The 22,461-nt window shown below is 40.8% G+C and overlaps 2 protein-coding genes across 11 annotated transcripts; one reads left to right on the forward strand and one right to left on the reverse strand.

The window, feature by feature from the left end:
• Positions 1-16: 16 nt before the first annotated feature.
• LOC111247599 (uncharacterized) lies at positions 17-17,261 on the reverse strand. 10 transcript variants are annotated; one of them, XM_022798711.2, is made up of 7 exons: positions 17,121-17,261; positions 7,137-7,415; positions 6,563-6,676; positions 5,762-5,857; positions 2,176-2,480; positions 1,701-1,872; positions 17-1,216 (listed from the first exon to the last, which is right to left on the reverse strand). In XM_022798711.2, the coding sequence occupies exons 2-7, from the start codon at positions 7,410-7,412 to the stop codon at positions 941-943; spliced, it is 1,239 nt and encodes a 412-aa protein (XP_022654446.1). In that variant the 5' UTR covers positions 7,413-7,415; positions 17,121-17,261; the 3' UTR covers positions 17-940. The 10 variants fall into 10 exon arrangements, with proteins under 10 accessions (XP_022654446.1, XP_022654445.1, XP_022654444.1 ...); XM_022798710.2 differs by having other exon boundaries at positions 6,551-6,676; XM_022798709.2 differs by having other exon boundaries at positions 6,518-6,676.
• A 1,074-nt stretch (positions 17,262-18,335) lies between these two features.
• Positions 18,336-22,461, forward strand: LOC111247601 (uncharacterized). The gene is made up of 2 exons (XM_022798717.2): positions 18,336-21,465; positions 21,974-22,461. The coding sequence occupies exons 1-2, from the start codon at positions 21,181-21,183 to the stop codon at positions 22,268-22,270; spliced, it is 582 nt and encodes a 193-aa protein (XP_022654452.1). The 5' UTR covers positions 18,336-21,180; the 3' UTR covers positions 22,271-22,461.

Here is a 22,461-nt window from a genome sequence, read left to right on the forward strand (position 1 = left end):
ACGTAGAACAAGCATGTGCTATCTCAGCGACTTTTTTTTCGTATCAGTCTTTTTTTTTTTTATTTCCAACGTAATATAAACGCAGAGATTTGTATCGCATATAATAGTGATTGATTCGCGACTAATAGAAAAGCTTGCCTAGTACATTGCAGGACAAAGTTCCTAATAATCATCAAATAATCTAGAAATGCTGCAATTGTAGAATAATGCAATTAACTACTGCACCATTTTACAACGGAAGTACACCTGTTCAAACTTTTTATGATGTTCATATGTTATTTTAATGGCATATTATGAAAGAAAGCTATCTTCAGTTAGGGCAAAAAAGCGACACCTCAATCATCTCAATACCATGTTCTTTCCGAGAAACACTGTAGTTACTAAAATGTCGAAGAGCCATCAAAAGCTTTCACAGACCCATACTGGTGGGTCAATTGGGGTAAAGCTGGTCCCGGCTATTTTGATTCTAAACATCAGTAGGCGCGAAAATACGTACTGGTAAATGATTCAATATAATTTGTCCATACAAACCTTAAAAGGTTTTATTAACCGCTGCGGACACATTTCACTACACATTTTCTGGTCAAATAAAAGACTCTATGACCTAGAAATGTAATGCGTTACCATTTTAGGACTAACCGGCTAAATACTACATATAAGCCGTATGTGTAGTTTTTTGTATGTTGTTCTAGTGGTAGCAGACAGTCCAACCCTAAAAAACTCCGCAGCCGTTGGTGCTTGTAACAATTCTGCACTGTGGTTTAAGTGCTATGGCACATCTGGAGTTAATAAAATACGAATTAACTAAAAGTGAAGAGTAGTCTGTCTGAATTCCGCGCGTTCTCTCCCTTTTCTTTTTCCCATAACTCTAATAGCTATCCTAGACGTCATATAATATGGACCTATGCCGCGATTACTCATCAAGCGACTAACTAGGCTTTTATCGTTTTTTTCCAGCGACCGCGGACGCATTTACCGGGGATTTCTTTTTATTCGAGAGTATGTTCGCACACTTCGGAATATGACGCTCAGCCGCTCCCTCGTTGAATTTTCGGCCGCAGTGGGGACACTGGACGTAGTCCGGGTTCTCGGACGGCGGTGGTGGTGGTAAATCACTTAACTTTCCGCCGTTAGCTAAATAATACTGAATTTTCTTCGCTTCTCGGATATTACGGAGGAACTCTTCATGCTTTGCGCGCCAGTTCGACTTTTTCACCTGGAATCAGGCCGAACGTATCGGATGAAAGGATTAGAAAAGGAATAGTATCGGAAATGAAATAAATATCTAATCTTGGTAAGGCCTACGGGGGCAATCCGGAGCTGCAGCTCAATGATGCCAATGCTAAAACAACTGCTAACGATTTACAAAGCTGTATGACTGCCAAAGGTTAGATATGAGGCAATGAAAATTAATAGAAAAAGAACCGAGGACGGACAGCTTTTTGAAAGGCAAAATTGCAAACTTGAGAAAGCTGCGTTTCTGTGGTCTGAATCACATATACGAAACAAACTTTACCAATGAAAACAGTAGCTCTTAGGCTAGCACTAGTGCTAAAGCGTTGATCTGCCAGTTGCATCCTTCGATAGCTGGTGCCGAAATAAGCCTGTATTGATCCCGACGATGCTTCTGTTTCGCCCTTTAAACCATCCCAGACAAGCTTTAAAAATGAAAACATGAAAATGTCTATTCATGTACTAACCGGTACGTCTTTCTTGTGAGCTCCTGTGCGAATATACGACTCCTGTTCGGTTCCTGCTGTCCTCATCTTAATGGCATTGAACACCTTTCTAGGCCTGTTCTCGATTTTTCTACACACTTCGCGGTGTTTATCTAGGCGCTCCGGTAAAAAGCCTCGCTTACAAATATCACACCTGCATAGAACAGAAAGTGTCACTCACGAAAAATTAAGTGATGATTGTTCTATGCCGGTGTGCATAAATCATTTGAGTCAGACTCAAATTCAGTCCAACTAATGGTATAGGCCCTAAAATATTACAGCGTTCTTATAATTTAGAGTACGAGGCAAAAATCAGTAATAATAATAATAATAATGCATCACCTTAATATATTTTTTCTTAGTTTGGTATGGATGTTTTCATAAAACATTTAAGAAAATTTGCCTACTTAACACACGCTGAACGCTTTTCAAAGGTGAAATGAAAACTAATATGTACCGAACGCATTCCGGGGGTATAGGTCTTTCTTCAGGGGGTAGTACCTCATTTAAAGGCATATTGTTCGATTTTTTTGAAAGCGGATTGGGCAAAGTTGCTCGAGACTTCGACGTTGCCGAACCGCTATTAGATTTGGAAGCCTTAGTTCTCAATGCTGGCCCGTTGTGATACGAGGAAGAGGAGGATATCGCTGTGCCTCCTCGGACTGAGGTTCTGCTTGGTGAATCTCTAGACGGTTGTACGGAAAATGTTGTTGACGAGTCCATTGCACGTGAAGGACGTATAGGCACTGAGGGTCCGTTGGCCTGGAAGCAAATGGATCATGAAGATGAAAGCATAGCGGTGGTGGTGGTAAATCACTCAACTTTCCGTGTGATTCGAATGGCAAGAATGTGAGAGGAGATGTATAAGAGATATTCTAATTAAACTTGTTTTTATATTCTTAATTGCGAGTTCTATCGATAGAATTTCTTTAAAGGATTGTATTAGAATAATGCAAACTAGAGTCAACAAAGTGTACAATCGACCTCATCTTATTTCCACCGATTGGTTTCCACAGAGGGATGCTATCTTGCGTTGTAATAGACAGCATATCTTTTTTACTAGCGAATGTTATTCCGCGCAAAAATACGTGGGGGACGGGGGAGCATGCGCCTGTGAAAGCTGTTTAGGTGTTATCTCATGTCCGATGTGTACACGAGAGTACATAACTAAGCAATAGCTTTCCCGACAAACTACTTCAAAAGAGAGGGGTCAAGTTCCGGGAGGGAAAAGCTGCGATCGGGATGTTTATTGGCAAAAGTGCTCTGAAAGCAATCACGATTGAGACCTTCGGGAGTACACGCCGCCCCAGCAAAAAAAGTGCGGTAAATAGCCCTTTGAATAGCGTTTGACTTATTATTGTTGTAGTTATGACAGATTCATGACTATTGTAAGATTCAAAAGATGATAGGACTTGCAAATGCAGCTGAATATCGTTGTCAGATAGAGGATATTGGTCCTCTATATCGGTGACTTGTAAAGGCTGGACATTCGACATGGAAAGCCCAAAGGAAGTATAGTAGCTAGAGCATAGCGACGACCGTACATAGACATCTACTACACTGATGAAATTATACTGTTTGGCGAAATATTCATACAAGAAGTATATCCGTAATAGACACCAAAACGCCCCACACGATCATAATAACTAATGTACTATGCTACTTGTATTCTCAAGATGTTCGATTACCTTTATTTACTTTAATCTCCGGCTATTTCTCGCGCAAAAACCTTCAAAGAAGCGCTAATAGAGCTAAGTAGAATTGATGTGCAGATCATTGTTTACCCGACTCCGTTGGAAAAACTACTAGAAACAAGTACCCAAGTCATAGCTATGGCTTGCGCCCTTTCAACTGAATGTATTTCAAGATAATTAAGAGTAATTAACATAATCCCATAAAATGCTGTTAATGCAGATCAAAGAACCCATGCAGATTTGACAATAACAAGAAAAAACGTTCGTCTTAGATTTGCCTTTATCTGTAACGGCCACACCCTGGCTTCGTTCGGGTGACCGCTGTCCACTTCCGAGATCAAACAATCCGGGAAAGCAGATCTAAAGCAGGACAAACACCTATACAAATGTAAATGTGCTGGAAATGGTCAAACCTAGATGTAATTCGAAAACAAAAAAAAAGAATGGTCACGACAAACTTCGTTATATTTACGTCTCACTAATGTATATAGACTGACTTGGTTCAAAGTACCGTTTGTGGTACGAACAAATACTAACATCTTGTAGGACTCAAGTAATAACGTCATGTATAGATATACGTTATTAGAAAACAGGGTCGATCAGCTAATTTGAAAGTTTCTTTCCGTTCCTAAAAATAAAGTCAATAAATTTTTAACCCTTAACTACTGGTTTTATTTCAAGGTTGAACCTCCAGCTTTAAAGTAACATCAATTCAGAATTATTAAGATCACAGTTAGCGTTTAAATACGAACGCACCAAACGACTTTCGGCTGTTGGCTTCTTAAGCTGATTCATTAGCAACATCATTCATTTTTAAAAATGTTTAAGTTCCAGCAAAGATTGCATAGTGGGCAGGCTGTGTCGACTGTACTCTTTACATGCGACTTAAGCGTTAACGCTGCTTTTTTGCGGGGTTGAGATCAAAGAGGCGCATACAAGACCCTGTCACCTTCGCTGTTGCTGCTGTCAAATAACTGCAACTCAATTGACAGGGATTATGCAGAAAGTTGGAGGGGAATCCGAATTTCGAGGGATTTGAGAAGATTAGAAGCACATATTTACGTCTAATTACTAAGAAACTCAGAATAGGCGGCAAGAATGACAAATTGCCCGTTTTCTGGAGCGAGAATGTTATCAGCTAACTCAGAAAGTTCGATGCACAAACGAGAGCTAGCCATCCAAGAGTTAGAAAAAAAAAAGATACAGAAACAAGGAATGTGCCTTCCGTATAAACTCAGTAAAAGTATCATTGGGAACCGATTACCTGTCTGTTGTTTGCTGCAGCCTACTCGACAGGACAGGAAGACACTTCGATAAAAAATTATCATCGGCGCTAAAAGAACAGATATTGCACGATAATTTCGAACGCAAAAAAAAACTCCTTATAACGTTGACGTCTAGCTGTCTGCTAAGGAAGACCATTCATGGGGAAAGAAAGTAGTGCTATGCATTGCCAGAATTTGATGTGGGTCCCTTACTATAAACTGCTCAAAGCCGGCCAGACTTTCAATGGAACTTCCTGCTTGCCTCAACTCATCAATCCAAGTAGAGAAATCCGGCGACATAAAGCGATATTGCAACATAATAGTTGATGATTTTACGCGGCAAAGGTAACTTGGAGCCTAAAGGAAAGTTTCCCAACACCCGACTCACTCGCCAAACATCGGCTTTTCGAATTACGAATCGTTTTAGTTCATGAAGCATATTTTGGCAAAAAGGCGATACAAAACGAAAGCAGGAATCAGGAGAACCGGTTGACGATTAGGTCATCTCTAAAAATGAAGGATACTATTATTAGGATTCGTATGTTACACGAACGCGAAGTGAAACTGATCAACACGAGTGCCACTCTTTATTAAAACATGCTTATTCTTTTAAAAGTTGTGCCAGTTCAAGATCAGCATAAAAAAAAAAAAAAAAACACATTACTCATAGAACTAAGAAGTCGACGAATATGAAAATCGAACACCCCACAAACGCGGGGTATTTTGATTATTGCACTCGTGTTTGAAGTTTCATCTTGGAGAAAGCACACGTTAATTCTGTCTTTAATGTGTTAAACTGCCACGTGACCCCCGCCTATTTGTTTCTTTGTTTTCACATGCATGCGTCCACATGCCTTAACGTTATTATCAAGTTTAGGAAATTATCGTTAGAAGTTAACGATAATTATAGACACTCTTACTTCGAAATCGCATCTGGTCGGAACATCCGCTGATTTCTCAGAGCAAGGTCTGCTATGGGTAAATCTAAGAAAAGCTGCAATTTGGGCATCACGGAGCGCGCCTCAGATCATCTGACGGAATACGTAACTAAGCGTAGGTGCCTAGTGCAAATGGCTGGTAGTACCTTGGGCGTGGCGACGGTTCGGTAGCCGGATTTTTGAGTATTTGACGGTGGGGTGAGATTGATGACGTTAAAGAGCGGCGGAGTTTTTTTTTGAGCCTGCCCAACAGGGATGGGTTATTTATTAGATATCCGCTTACTATAGTACTAGAGAAAAAAAATGCTTCAGCAGTAATATATAATACGTAAGACATTAGAATTATCGTTTAGCCTAGAATATGAGTTGCACACTAATAAAATAGTTCGACATTTCTATTTTGCGATTCTACATGTTTTCGTGTCGCAAACATTAGATAAACATTTAGCCAGCTGTGATCAATTGTAAGGTACCTTGTATCGGTGCGATAATACAGGTAAATAATAATAAAAATAAAAAAAAAGTGAGGATTTCATTGTACGTCACCACGAAGATTCTCTTAGTTGGAATGGAAGAGTTAAATTGTTGACAGTTACATCTTTATATTTTCTTATATGACTGACAAGTAGTGCTGGGAAAAATCTCTATATAATAAAGTATTTTTCCCATTTAGCTACATCTTTGCATTTAGCAAAACTAACCCCGTTTACGCACATCCCGCTTAATTAATCTCTCTTTTTTTGACCATTCATCACGTTGCCATACAACATATGACCTGCTCCCTCACCAAATCGTCGACTGCTTTTTCGTTCATATTTGCTATACTCATATATATATATATATATAGACTTAATTTAGTTGACGCTATCGAGCTGGGTAACTCTGCTATCGGGCTTGTGTACCTTAGTTCGAGGTTTAGTCATAAGAGTCGTTACCGTTGTACGAACAGTTCGCGTAGGCGTCGGCCGAGAAGCGGACGTTTTAGAAATCGAAGTGTTCCCATTCGTTCCGGGAAGCGTGGAGGTGCGTGTCGACGAAAATATTGGCTTTCCACCGCTTTTCTATCGTCAACAGCGCGTGCATTAGTCAGCGTATAAATATATCATCCACAACCGCATCCGAAGGAAAAATGTACGAAGGCAAAAGTTTCCAATAAGTAAATTTGTCTTTAGATAAATTCCTGCTTAAATCTTGTGTAATATCTAATTTTACTATGACTAAGTCAATTCACTGTTAAATAGATTGTATTGACGCCATCGTTTACGTGTATAGGACGGGTGTAACTGGCTTTGACACGATTATGTATATAAGCAGGCCTATGCTGACGCCGTTTTAACAAAGCATGCAGAAACTACGATATTTAATATTTCTTTAGGTGATGATAATTAGAAGCTTGTTAGACATACTGCCACTACCGACTGAATGCAGGAACAGCAACAGTTAACAAAAAAAAAAAAAGATCTCTATAAGCTAATGAGATTAGAATCATGCGAAACGATAGGTAGATAATGTTATACTTACTGCCGCAGCATCCTTCGATGGCCTTGTGCTGTGTGAGCTAGCTACATTATTTAAAGTGGATTTACTGGACAACGGTTTAGTCGTCGTTGATGATCGCACTTGAGGAAGTGTCTCTTCAGATCTAGTACTGTATTCCGTGCGAGTGATGACAATTCCTGTAGTCGTTGTGGCTCGAGTGGAAGGTGCCGGGCGTGGAGGACAGGGCGACGAGGATCCCTTGGTCGCTGTAAGCGTTGCCGACGGGCGAGGAATTATGCCTCCAGCACGGCGACTCATAGCCTGAAAATGGTATTCGTATATTTCGCGTATATAAAGCATTTCTATAACAAAGCCTAAAGACTGCCAGTCACGGACGAAGGTTTTGTTTATACTGGAACCTGCATACAGTATGTAGATAGCAGTTTCATATAACTGGCAGGCGACTAAACTACGATAGGACGCAATGCGACTTCTCACCACTTATACGAGAACCGGGTTTAAAGATAAATGGCTACTACTTAGGATGATGAAAATAAATCTCCAGTTTTAGGCCAATCAAGGGCCAACCGCTGGCCGTTCATTAGCAGAATATTACAAAGCCTTTCAGTTGTTCATTGACTAAATATCGTAAGTTAAATGATCTCGGCCAGCTAAGTAAAATGTGCCGCGTGATTGCTTAAAAATTCGAGCCATTTATATAGCTTCAACGACAGCTATACTCATGAATATCGATAGTTTTTCCAAAAAGCTAGTCCATTTAATCACCTACAATTTGAAAAGTCTATTAATAACGTGCGGTAGCGCGCACCGCCTGTCTTACAATGATACTATAGTTACACTTGCAGATGTTAGGTACATACTTGATGGGTGTTACCCGGGGCACCGTTTGATTATTGCTGCACACTGATTAGTGAGGAAAATATCAGCAGTAAATTGTAAAATTTTTTGACTTAGATGCGACAACACTCGTGGCTGTCGTTATAATGCTGTTTAATAACGGTGTTTTTAAACTCTATCATCAATGCCAAGGAAGCGTTACAGCCATCGCTTTCGGCCCCATTTCTAAGCATCAAATTTACATACAGGCACACGTAGAGCATATCGATTCAGCTCAACGCTTCAATGGTATCAGGACCGTCCTACATACACCTTCGCGTGAAAAAAAGAATATCATTCGGTTAGGACAACTAAACCCACTAACAAATAGCTCAATCTAGCTTCTGCGACTTCATCACACAGATTCCTAATAAGTAATGAGGACAACCTTCCCAATAAATCGCATTAACACAGGCGCTAGTAGCGTTAGTAAATTGAGTTTGTGAAAGTAAACAGTAGCCCTTTCGTTCAGGAAGCAAAAAAAGAGGAAAAGTAAGGCTAAAAAACTTTACAATTCCCGAATCATGAATTCTATACAGACATCCATATAAAAATCAGGTGTCGACGGGCTGTTACGTATACTCGTCCAGAGACAAAAATTAAGATAAATTACCCGTAGAACGTTACGACGTAAGCTACTGCCGGAAAAACCTCTATCAATATTTAATGAAGTGTGTTTTAAGTCTGCCAAGAAAATTCGCCGTATTTTGCCTAAATAAGTCTTCTTCTAGGATATATATATATATCCTAGAAGATATATCTATATCTTTTTCTATATCTGAAACACTGCTGCATGTAATTCTAGCGTAAATGCCGGTCGGCGTAAGGATTAATGGAAACAAGCCAGTATGATAGAGCACTTAATAGAAAGACGTTTGCATATGAGAGATATGGCTGAGATTTTTGTCGTCGATTCGTTGAGTAGCTGAGCAGAACCAACTAGCTGGAATCGTGATCATATGGGACCAAACGGCCTCCTTGTAACTGGCCCACCAGAGCGAACAGGACTGCCTAACTGTCCTCTCTGCAGCTCTCATTATCAGAGTTTTTAAGGCCGGCGAGTCTGCGGTTCCCAGACCACTGTTATCATGGTCATAAGGCTAACGGACGCGAACTATCGTTTAAAATAACGAACCTTTTCGGTACGGCCAATAACCCGGTTCTGTTTGTACATGCCAAATTAGCATACTTGACATGAGTAAACGCGTTGACTCGAAATTCTTAAAATAATCATGCGTGGTAAAATAATAATAATAATAAAATGACCGTAGTCAAGTAATGCATGTCGTAACATAGCGTGGGCAAAGTCGCCCTAGTTCCAGTGATATTGGCGTATTGATTTGCTTGTACGACGAATAGACGCCAAGATACGTAGTGAACAATTTTCGTCCTCCATGCGAGAAAAATGTTCCTCAGTAATTGCCAAAGCAATAGTACTAGCCGCGGTCGATATACCTTAATGCCGATGTCTCAAGCTTCCTTTCAACATAAGAAGCTGCGTTGCAATCATTTTTGCCCTTTATGGGTATGCATATAATCCAGGCACGGTAGCCTAGAATGATAGCACGAATCGACACTCGACGGTTTTGCCAGCAAACTCAATGTGGGCCAGACAACCCAAGAGAATAATGAATCTAACTGAGTACAGCATTCGTATGTAGAATTTTTCCAAATTACTTCGAATCACTGTCGTGAAGCTGCCTCATTTATAAAAACTTAATTCAATCCGACGCCTTTGTATTTAAAGTTATCATGATTGTTCGAACATAAGTTCACGTTCATTTCGTCTAATGCTACATTCATAGTAACCATTGACCCGTTAAGCAACAGCTAGCTCCACGTTCAACGCGTACACTGACGTCGGCCGCCGTTGATTTCAGTAATTTTGGTCGACAAAACCTCGATCATTTGAAAAGGGGCATAGTTCTGCTGTGTCGTTTCAGAATGCCTGCCAATATTGTACAGGTTTCAAAAGTGCACCAAAGCTCCTCGGCTTTTTCATATATAACAACGCCTTTCATCGCACATGTGCGTTGCGTGTGTTGCAGAAATAAATCACGCATACTAGAGCTTCTGATGTATTTATATAAGGTCACTCGTTATATGGCTTGTACCACATCACCGTTTACACAGATCACACAGGTTCCATTACACAATAGCTATTGAGAGAAATCGACTTTTGCTAGAACCGAGTTTACTGCTACGTTAAATAATAGGGCATTCTATACGACGATGTCTTCTTTAATTAAATTGTGTTGCTACATAACAAGCTAGCCCACATAGATCAGCAGATAGCCCTCCAACATGTCCAAATACGCTTTTAAGACTCATAATTTTATTGCTACTAGCGTGAGCTACGCGCTATGGATTATATATTGCATTACGTGTAGATACAGAGCCATAAAAAATCAAACTGGTAATTGTGTTGCTAAGAGAATATAGATCTTAAAGAAGGCGCGAGTCTGGTGTATGTCTATCGCCTATTGTTAGAAACAGGCTATTTGTATTTATAGGCCTTTAGACACTCGACTAATTTACCGCCAGCGGTCGCACTTGGCAGAACTTGAAACCAGCTCGCTCAGTTTCACCAGATCCCTTAAGTAAGTGCTACATGATTGAAAGCTGTCAAATTTACGTTTGACACAAACCTAACCTGGTCCTGCACATGTGCTTAGAGATACAGATAGACTATTTTCCTGTCCTATGGTTTACTAAGTGACTTACATCCACTACTTGCTCTGCTTGTTGGAAGCTGTTAACAAGTATTTTGTAAATCTTCACCCAAGCTTGAATCGATAGGTGATTCGGCAATACTCCATAATGGCCGGCAGCCAATTGGCTGCTGGCCACAGAGATATATGACAATATTCTTTTTCATCTCCAGTATTTCCGGTAGACAAACCAGGCAAAGCAAATTAGCCGATCTGCTCTACGTCCTGCTCTCGTAAAAAGGAAGGGATTTTGCACCCTATGGGCCAGTTAGTCCATTGCTCGTGTCCGATCGATATAAGCGATATTTTATCCATTGGAGAGGAATTGTCGTAAAGAGGTGTTGGCTCGTAGCTAACGTTGTGGTCAACTAGCAACAGCTGTGGTATTGGTTACTTCAAATTTTTCGACTGCTTGCGGCCTCTCCCCTGCCGATGGCTCGCTGTTTATCTTTTCGTTTACGTCCGGTCTGATCACGTTCCCTGCCAGTCTTGCTATTGTTAACTAGCTAATGACCACAAAGCAAGCGTCCGTGCGGTCCTTTATAACTATATAGTGTCGTTTGTGCCGTCAAACTATTGCATTTCGCAATTATTCATTCCCCACATTGCCCCTGCTTTACGGCCCGAATCAGCTTCGTTTGCGGTAGTATAAGTGCAGGCGCCATTGCGCTTAATCGCAGCAGCGTACCTGTCGCGACTTTTCTAGTTGTATCGAAGTTAGCATTTATGGCAATCTAACTATCCCCCTAGCAAGCGAGAAAAAAACATTTGCCCCACTCCTTAGTCATTTCCGCTGACCTTCTTTACGATCGTACAGCGTCGATTCGGCCGCAGCACTATTATTGTACTAATGGTACTATAATACTAAATGTAGTGTCACTCCGGCAGAATCCCGTCCTTCCTGGCGTTTCTCGCATTCTACGATATAAGGTCGCTAGACCTGGCTAGCATAGCGTAATGCTCGGAGCATACCAGCAATCAAACGATTGTTTTGGCGGCTACTTCAAACACTTTCAGCCACACAAGCCGTTAGCGACGGCTGATCACCATTGCATCACGTTATGGCAGCAAAATGGCTGGTTCTACATCCCGCATCAACGAGGTGTTTACGTATTTAGATTTAGTTGCATCATTGTGTTCGCTAAGCATAGCGAACATTAATTAGCTTACTATGATATTCAGTTGGTGATGTGTCTTGGACGCCCAAAAGTCAACGGTTTCCTTTGAGTTAGGCCGAATAGGCAAAACATCGCATGTAGGATATAGCGGCACCACGGTTTTTCGACATCTGCCCTTCATTTCCACATTTAAAGGTAACATATAACAGGCTATAGTGTATCTGATTCTGTTATTAACAGGCCAGATCTGCGATATGCCCTACGATGACGTGAGATCTGTGTTTGTTATAGCAATGTACTCTAATCGTGTACCCACCAAATTTCTCTAGTGTGTAGGAAATAATAATAGGGAGCCAAGATGCACTGCTCCAGACTTCTGCAGTCAATTAATCGGCTCTTGCTTTAGACGACAATCGATTCACGAATTATAACAAAGCCAAGTGACAGGAGAATTCAACGAACGAACGACCGTACGGTATATCGTTTCGAAATGAATTGGACAGCTCTTGTCCTGCTATCCTAGAACAGTGTGCACACATCCAACGGCAGACCGTTATCTTATGCTCTAGACGTTACTGATTGCAATGGCGGCCACCTATAGGTCGCGATGGGACTTCCTGAACATAGTCAAATGACTACTTACTACATAATGAACAATTTTTTTTCTAAGACGCTTCGATTAAAAACGGAATCCAGAAACAAAAGCAAAGCAAGAGAGAGCAATGAAATGAGGAAAAACAATGCTAAATAAGGCTGAATTGCTTTTCGTTTCGTGTACATCCATTCTATCAGAGTAGTGTGACGTAAATATGTTTTGCAATAGTCGTGTAACAATGTTCTACGATGCAAAGAAAAAGAGACAAACCATCTTTCACTCGCTCGAACGGATTAGTCTTTACAATGTCTGTGTATATGCGTGAAGTTCATGATGAATGAAGTCCAGTTCAACATGTTTACGTTAGTAGAACGGAAATCATCTATGGAAATAATAATATGGCACATCAGCTCGAGAACCTCACTTACAATCAATGCGCTCTTATAGATTACTTTGGCATATCATTTTTAGTCCGATGATACAAACGATAACCATCGTATGTTCAAAAAATATCTTGGATCACAATTAATTTCTTTGTATGCCTGGTATAAACCTATAAAAACTTGGACTGCACGTATGTGAAGCTTGTATTTGTGTGCACTAAAACGTTACTTAATGCGCAAGTTGTTGTCTTAATCGAGCTTAATACAGTCGTCTAACCTGTAGAACATTGATACCTTTTGATACGGTCAATACGGTTTGAGCTTGCTCTTAGTAAGTCCAAATTTAATGTTTTTAGATGATACAACAATACCGTCAATTGCATCTGCTTAGATAGCTAGACGTACGTACACGTACACGAAACCTTTCTCCCTTTCTTAAAGCTAGCCGCCTTTCCAGGAAGAGACCGTGTCAGTCAATATGATCAGTCTGCTTTTTTCCTAAACCAATATGAGCCCTTTAAAAATGTATACGAGTGATGTCTCCTCAAATCGTTCTAGTGCATCATGTTTCTTATGGCACAGAGTCACTTTACCACTACTACTGAATGATTGTTATTATCAATGGTGTTATTGAATGTTAGAACGCTAAACTGATACGTATAAGGAAATTCGTCTCGCCTAGCCTATACGAAAGGCAAAAACGAGTTAAAATCAAACCGTACAGACTCATATTAGCTTTTCATATATATCTCTGTGTTGACACGTGATAAAGGTGTCACCGCTGCGTATGTAGCGGCGCCACATCGAATAGGTTCTAGTTTGTATAGCTTTAATTTTATAGTCCTACTTTTGATAAATGAACAATCTGTATGCATTACTGATTCCATGAAGTAGTCGGTCGGGTTTTGCGGGCAGCTGCCGCCTACAAGAATATGGAACAGATATATGGATGAGAGAATATACATAGTCGCTGTTCACTCGAATAATCGCCCAGAGTGGCTGTCTGAGTACTTTGTAAACATTGACCCTTCAGACTCCCGCGTAGCTCTGAAAACCCGTTACTGAACCATATCTGATTGTTCGAACAGATGCAACGGTTGGCGCCAGGTCGTCTGACCACAACTGCGTACGCGGTTTTTACCGTAGACCGAATGTTATATGTACTTCTAGAGTACATATTTCCTATTTTCGATGCCATTGACAATATTAAATGTTCTTCTGCATTTTCGCTGATCATTATCATCGACCGATTTGGCAGCGTCATCGCTAATAAACAACAAACAAGAGTGCCGTACGGAACTGCCTACATCAGGAACGTTCCTGGCACATGTAGGTGCTCGCTAATTTCGAAAAGTGTTCTTGTCTGATGTACCACGTTGTCGATTTCTTGTTCTTCTATCTAGCTGGTACCACACCTACTTGCTTTTAGCTGACAATGTCCTGTTTAAGTAACGTGTTCTGCGTGAAGAACATAACATCTGCGTTTATGTAAGCACTATATGCGCGTTCTTATCGTTAAACGTCAGAAGCCTCCAACTCCGACTAGTTACTGGCGCTCAGCATGAAGGGAACCCGTAGGTGGAGAAAGTGTCGAATCCAAATTCAAATTTTAGCCTAGGATGAGGCGTACGTGTAACCACTAACCCTCGAGCTCACGCCCTATTGTTAGTCTGATGTACGGTCAATATCTTTTCAGTGCCTTGCATTAGGCAACTGCGTGCAAAGCAGAGCCCGATGCCTGTAGACGCAAAGCTAACGCGACGCGATTACTCATCGTTGTGATTGATAGAATACGACTTCTATCCAAGGTCATTTTACCACTGGTTAACACACAATGAAGAAAGTACTAACGAAGAATCGGTGCTGACACAGTTCTATACATAAACAGATTTTAAAGTACAAATCGTTCGTGACCGTGTTCACATTGTTTCCGTTTGGCATCCGACAGCAATAATAAATCGGTAAGAAGGCGAACTTAAAAACGTGTAAAAATAGCAGTTCCACAAAAAAGGGACGCATTTAATAGATACGCGAGCAACGTATCTAGATACGCCTATGTATTTAGCGAATAACGAGGTGGTGCCTCTATGATGCTCGATTCACATGGGACACCAAATTTGCGTTCTGTTAATCAAAATATGCTTGAAAACTCGTTCGTATCAAACGGCCGAACCATTCCTCATCCGATTAGGAGCCTTGGGTGTCTTTTTTCAACTATTAGGATAACATAATCGTTTTGAATGGAGCTATTGAACAACCGTATTATATACCCAACTACACATGAGCCATACTAGAGGATTGTATACACAAAATGCGAAGTCATATTATAGCTAAGTAAATACCCAAGATAATTGTGCTCTATAATCGATTTTGATTAAATCTGCTACTCACTGATGCAATTTGAGAGTCACAGGTAATATTACTTTTTCTTTTTTTATTATTAATAGGGTATTATAACTAGAGATAATAGGAATGAATAATATTATTAATAGGATATAATTTAACCACGAACTAAAAAACTGACGTTAGATTTGGTACGTTTAACCTGCAAGTGCGTCAATAAATAGAACCAGATAAATATTTAAAACCCCTCGGTGGCTGAGAAGGTTAAAATGAGCTCATTGAAGATATAAAAATTTGTCGTTTAGCGGAATTCGCTACCTTGAATGCTTCATCTGAGCTGGACTGTTTTCGTCAAGTTTTGTAAAGCCAGTTAGTTATCCAATGTACATGGTATGAAAAACAAATGTATGGTATTCACCAGATTCAAATTATCTACTGAATTCAATGAATGAGAACTACATAAGGCGATACTTCAAAACTAGGTCACCTCTAGCTAATGGTACAGCTTTTCAATCTAATAATACGGAAGACTTCGTAATTATCTTGCTTATTTGGAGTTTAATTTGGGGCCCAGTGCGTCGGCTGCTCATGAGCAACAGAAAATGTAGCAAATTGCAAACATTTACAGGCCGTCTGGTAAAAGCAGATTCATTACGGATACAAATTTTTTAAAAATACATCTTTTTGATGTAGATAATACTTTTCCGAACTTTAAATGACATATAAGATTTCTGTGCGAAGAGCAGAATCCATTATAACTGGCAGAAAACAATTGCGGCTACCATCGTGCGTTTGAAGGCGCTATAGGTCACGCGGATAATCGTTGAGGAAAACACCTCAGTCGTGAAGGCCACCCACGCCAAACAATTCATTTGACAAAGAACACTCGAAGAGCTAAAACTGTTATACTGATAGACCGGACGATGATGGCAAGAGGCTGAACTGCTAACAGAGAAATCTGCCGCCGTAACAGATGCGGATGAAATCGAAGAATGAAAATAACGCAGGTTGACAAGCCGGACAATCGCTACGGCTGCTGCTGCTGCAGGTACTTCAACTGCGCGATTCGACACGCCTTAAACAATATATTGAGATAAATCGATATTGATATGTGAAAATGTGCTACGTATTTGTTGATGATCCGCTAATGTTGTTATGGAAATTACGCTTCTTTTGTAATGTTGATATCTACTGATTGTTATCACCTGTACGACCAATATAATACGCCCCATGTGTCTGGAATTAGCTAACAAGGGGCACAGCAGTAGCAGTGAATTGTAGTGACAAAATTACGATTGTTGTGTAAATGACTTTATTCAATAGTTCCGCGTTTTGAACATCGAATCTTCCGGTTTGTGATACCAGCTGTTGTTACCTAAGAATATATAGGGAAAAGCCGTGTTTATATAGGCTAAATGGTTAGTTTCTGACATTATAGAGCTACAATAAACGTGTGAAGACAAACGAGCAACAAGTGTTTTCTTCACTGATAACTCGAAAGACTTTACCATTGCTTAAATCTGACCCGAAGTATCGCTGTCAACTATAAATTATCGCTGAGCACTTTTCGAATTACTCGAACAGAGCAATGTTGGTCATTTAGATTATAATCGCAATACGTACATGTCTGTCTTGACGTAATTTTGTACACAAAATAACAATTTCTAGTCTAGGGGCGAATTTCGTGTGACCTCAACACATGAAGGCTAAGTGCCGTTCTGAGTCTCCAAGCTCCCGACACATCTGTTTACTAAGATACGTGTTGCACACGCTACTATGGTATCGGTTGTCTTGCTCTAGGTGCTGTGGTCTTCGGTTGGTACTTCAGCACAACGATGTCCTCAAATACCAACGAAAACTGGAATCAACAGAATTCGTAGCTAGATCAAACTTACTTTAAGTTTAGTGACGGAACACTTTGATACTCGGTAGACCAGTTGACAATAATTGTTTTATAGATAAAAATCTGTTTAACTCACGTTTTTCGAAGATAAAACGCTCTCTTGCAGTTATCTTAGGCGGATTACTAACCGGCTCACTCGGTTACAAAACGCGCACAAGCGAAGGGTATTAAATCGACCGTTTCCAGCATAAGAACAAAACTTCAAGCTTACTTTGCTTGCCCAGCTTGTACGAGCGCTCGAAACAGTGTCCTTCGATGAACTACCATTAAGAAGTAGGCTACCCATAAGCGACACGGGTTGAAGAACGTCGAAATACACTGTCCGACAGCTGGACGATCACCCGCTGCTGGTCGTTGTATACTCCCAAAAATGGTTCCCCACAGCTACTATAGCAGCCGTCGATTTAGTGGGCTCGTGTGTCTTCGCCTTGGAAAGAGCAAGGAGAGCAAGCGAGAGAGAGAGAGGAAGAGGGAGGGAGAGCGAGAAAGTTGGCGAGCAGTTGGAGCGAAAAACAGAAAACATGATAACCTCTCTCTCTCTCTCTCTTTTCGCACCGTCCTTTTCCTCTGCTGCTGCTGCGGCTGCTGCTGCGCCTCACGCTCGGTAGCTGGTGCGACGAAATGCACAACTACACACGGTGCAGAGGGATGAACTCGGCGCGGCGACGCCACAGCGTCAATAACGATAACAATAATATAAACAATCCGGACCAAATGAGCGAAGAACGAAACTGCATTATAAGAACGACCCCGTAAGTTGGCTATTTACAGCTGTACAATCTTGAACAGATACAGCGAACGCTCGACCGTGGTTGCGATCGGGCCCGGCGTTGTTTCAGCTTGATGTACACAAACCCGATAACACCACCAAAAGCGTCTGGTGACTTGCCGGCTGCGCGCGCAAGTATCTCCGTCGTATGTTGTTATCGATTACATCCCAACTGGCGTACAATGAAACAAAGTCGATAAAGAGGTTTACAGTTGTAGGACGCTACTGCTGATGCTAGTGCTAGCAATTCTTCTGTCGACAGAGCGGTCTGAAGCAACGCCCGTACTAAACACAAAACTTTTATTTAGTAACACCAACTCTACAATAAAGATATGATTAATAGTTGTATGTACTGTAGTAGTTGTTTGTGGCACCGGCTTAACGTTAGTGACAACGCCGCCGTCGCCGCCGCCGCCGCCGCCGCCGCTGCTTCAGTTGCTGTCTGATGAAAAGAACGAGCGCAAAAATCAATGAAAGGACAAGGAGATACGATATTACAACAACAGCGGCTGCGGAAGAGACAAACGAAACTGGTGACGACGAACGCGTGGACGACGCAGCGAATGATTGACACTGTGGGAGGCCCTCTCCACCCTGGCAAAGTTGATTCCGCGTTTATACGCTACGCTACAATACATCGTGAGGCCGATTCAGAGAGGTTCGCTCAATAGCAACGGTGAACGTTTATCGTAGTCTGAAAATCAGTCGGCTTTGGCACGGCAGCTTACGAAACGGCAAAATAGCGTTATTCTATCTAGCCGGGCAGTGTTTAACCGAAGCAGCAACATACAACTTTCCACTTCCAAAATTAGAATCGAGATAAATAGGGCACACATGTACCACTGCGACAGGAATAGAATAGTAGTATCTAGCGAAATCCGGAAAATAAATCGTCTCATCAACCTTGCGGGACTATAATGGTTCATCCTCGCCTCTTGGCTTCTTATAATCCCAAGCCTTCGAGTAAACCTTTTTTAAAAGCGAAACTATTCCTCTTTAGTGACCTAATGTACTGACTGCTTATTCTCGTCCTTTTCTTTCGGCAACGCAAGAAAAGATCGCTTCCAAAGGTTAGAGTGAAAAATATATTTGTCACCCAGCTCAGAGACGATTTTGTTTTGCATTGGATTTATCTTTGCCATATTAACTAAAGTAAATGCTAGAAAAGTACAGTACGGCATTGAATTGCCCATATTATAGTTAGCTGGGTAGAACCTATACGCACTAAAGCTCAAGGTGAACCTTTGTCTGCGCATGTTCTTTTTGGATAGAAAAGCTCATTGAACTCAGGCCAGCTACGAGTATGACGCTCGTTTAGGCAGATTTTGATTAAATACAAGAAGTTACTTCTCTTTCGAAGGTACGCTCGAAGATTATAAGCCTAACCTGCATTTAAAAGTGGTATAACTTATTCGTGGTACGCAAAAACAAATTCATCTGAATAACTGTAGTGACGTTCAGACGAATCCGCTAGCGCGGTCCGCATCGACATGTCGCCTAAGGCAACACGCATGTTCGAAGGCACGGTGAAACTTTTGGTATTCGATGACAACATGCTTTCTCTAATTTTCTTGTGATATATAATAACGCAACAAGCCATTCCCGAAACAAAACTCTTACCGATTCAGTTTCGCCAAGTGTTCTAGCGTTTCGGGCTGTTTCAGACTTGGCTGATTGTTATTGAAACTGGCTGTGCAAAGAAGCCGGCTGAAGAAACTTCTGACTTCAGTGGTACAGATGGCACGAGGCGAACTGCCGCCATGGGCCACTGCGTCTCCACGTTAAACCTAGCGTCCACTAACAACCTAATAACTCATTTTGTAACATTTCGTGTTCGACGTACCCTTTCGTCGCGTCTATCCAGGCGTATATTTATCTATGCTTTTTAACTGGATGCGCATATATCTGTCGATAGATACATTTAGACAGAAGGAGGTATTCGGCTTCCTATGTGAATTTATCGTAACGTATTTTTTTCATGTATGTATTGACACATATAGCTGCAGACTTCACTATTTAACTGAAAAAACTTAAATCATGTAGAGACCATGTATGCGCGCAATTGAACCCTTGTACTTTCTAGCCAATCACGCTGCTCTTTATCACACATAGCGACTCAATAGATATCTGATTTTAGTGTCAAAACTTGGATAAATTAAATCTCACGACATGAATAAAATTGTATGTTTGTTCTGATCAGCGTTTTCGTTGACTGCACCAATGTACACATGTACTCAAGCGTCTGCATGCTTTACCGAAACAGAAAAAATTATGTTGTACGCGCGTTGCTAAGTGTTTGCTTCCGCCGTGGTTTATCATTTATTGAGTGTTTTATTTTATTGAGTTTAATTGACATTGTTCGTTGTCCCATGTCTGCTCCCTGGCTGACTTCTATCGCAGATCTACCGCTTAGACATACGCAGTTGTATAAGGCAATAAATAACCGGTGACCTGCTTGCATCGATTGACTAGACATCCTAGATAACCTGAAGGCAAAAGGTTTATTCTAATTAGTACTCTGGCAAACTATGTTTACTGTCGCTGTTGTATTACAGTTGATGATATTCGGTTATATAAGTTACCTGACGCAGAGAAATTATGTGAGCACTTACTAGGGATTGGATGCGTGGCTTTTAGTTAGCTTACCGATTAATAATAGCAAAGGAAAAGCTTCGTCTGCAGTAATGATGATACACTGGCGCACGAAGCAACAGACAGATTGTTTTGCGTAAGCTATGTAAAAAAAATCGACTTCCGATAAAATTGATGATTAAGACCCAGTCACATTTAACTCAAATTGGATGGCCTATAACTCCTAATTGGATATATGCCTTAAGTTTTTACCGACAGTTGGAGCTAGGCAATTAGTGCAAGCGGTGACTAACTTTATAACTATCACGTGGACACCCGTATGGTCAGCTTCACTAACTGTGCAATATTTGTTATTGCCTAGCAGCCAGGTGTGTCGATACTAAGGCCTAGTCCTATGGAAGCACAGCTTTTAGGAGCGCCTGGCCCATCTCCTTAGCTAATTTCACTGCTTACTTCTTAACAAACTTTTTTCTTTCCTTTCTAACCGCTCAAGCCGTAGAACTAAGCGGACTATTCTAACAGAGCAGTCATAACTCATCCGCACTAGAACTGATATGTGCCGTGTATATGTGACATCAGACGACAACAAATCTGCAAAGTTGTACTCAATGATTAACTCTACCTATTATTTTTGTTCTTTCTCAGTTTCGCCCAAAGTTTACTGGAGCTGTTTTGTTAATGATCATTCTAATCTAAAGTCAATAGCCATCAACTAATCTCTTATATCAGCCTTCAACTAGACGAAAGAACTTCAATCAATATTCTCAACGCAGCGATGTTTTTCCGTTCAGCTCTACGAATCGTCGAGGTGATATTTGTAGGCTCAGTAGCTTTGCCGGCCTTTGCCGAAGAGTTTTCTTCGAAGAAATTTCAACCATGCAAAGGCATGAGCGATTTAAACCTTCGCGAGCGTCAGAAAGCTACAATGAACACGCTTAAAATAGCAACAAAGTGCGCTCCCTATGTCCTGCAGTTTCTAGGTACGTCCTTCGAAGATTGCGGTCTTACATATATTGACGTCGCGCCGTTAATTACGAAACTGTTTTGCTTCGGACAACAGGTAAAACATACTACAGATTCGAATCCGGCATAAGCGCCATTCATACGTTATGCCGAAGCGATCACAAAATAACTAATAATACTACTCTTCACAAAGCGAACTCTCAAATAGTTGACAATATTGCGATAAGATAATTAAGCATCTCTGTAAATCGTAACGAGTCCTCGAAACGATTATGAATGTTGACTATTTCATTAGATGAGATAATTTGCTTTGCTATACTACTTAGCCCCTGCTCCTCCCCGCTATATTCCGTTGTTATTATACTATAAAATGTCGGCGAGAGGCTTCAGTTTACTGAAAATCTTCAGACTCAGATACCAAACAGATAAGCGCCGCATCTGCGGTAATAAATTTAGCATTTATTTGACGAAGACCGCTTCTTTTACTGCATGTTATTAACAGTTCAGTTCCCAATCCATCGTTCTGCTTTTCTAAATCACAGCTTAGCGGCGTGCAGGAATGCAACCTACAAAATATCGCTGTCTTCTGTCTTTTTTTTTCTCAGATAATTTTCGGAATATTGGGTGACGAACGAAACATACTATACAAGAACGTCACGCGAGAAACCTTCTACCAGCATGCGATTGACCTTATAAAAATAATCAATGGAGTCTACCCTACGATGAAGCATCACAAAGGCCAAACGGTACTCTCAATCCCTGGCTCTTTACTCACTGACTACCTTGCTACCATGATGAACTGCTACACAAACAGTACGAAACTTCCTTTTATTAAGGACCTAAGGTATATCCTGTTTATGGGTGAAAGCTTAAACAAGCATTTCATTCAAGTAATGAAGTGAGACCCAAAGCTGAAACCACCTAAACACAGCCGATAAAACTCCAGTGCCTCTATAACGGGTGTTGCCTACAACAAAACAATTTACATTTCATCTAATCAATTATTTAAGCAACTACATTTCAAAGGTGTACTCATATTTACGTATGTAACCTCAATTCGTCTAATAAAATACGTATTTTATGTTGAACCTTA

This window comes from Varroa destructor, unplaced genomic scaffold, assembly GCF_002443255.2.
Source record: "Varroa destructor unplaced genomic scaffold, Vdes_3.0 BEIS01000003.1, whole genome shotgun sequence".
Lineage (NCBI taxonomy): Eukaryota > Metazoa > Arthropoda > Arachnida > Mesostigmata > Varroidae > Varroa > Varroa destructor.

Excerpts from the sequence above, each read along its gene's own strand:
- LOC111247601 (XM_022798717.2), top strand. The coding sequence starts at position 21,181 with ATGTTTTTCCGTTCAGCTCTACGAATCGTCGAGGTGATATTTGTAGGC. Across the intron at positions 21,466-21,973 it reads TGTTTTGCTTCGGACAACAG|ATAATTTTCGGAATATTGGG; the intron begins GTAAAACATACT and ends TTTTTTTCTCAG.
- LOC111247599 (XM_022798709.2), bottom strand. The coding sequence starts at position 7,412 with ATGAGTCGCCGTGCTGGAGGCATAATTCCTCGCCCGTCGGCAACGCTT. Across the intron at positions 6,677-7,136 it reads CATCGAAGGATGCTGCGGCA|AAAAGCGGTGGAAAGCCAAT; the intron begins GTAAGTATAACA and ends TGTTGACGATAG. Across the intron at positions 5,858-6,517 it reads TGACTAAACCTCGAACTAAG|GCTCAAAAAAAAACTCCGCC; the intron begins GTACACAAGCCC and ends CCTGTTGGGCAG.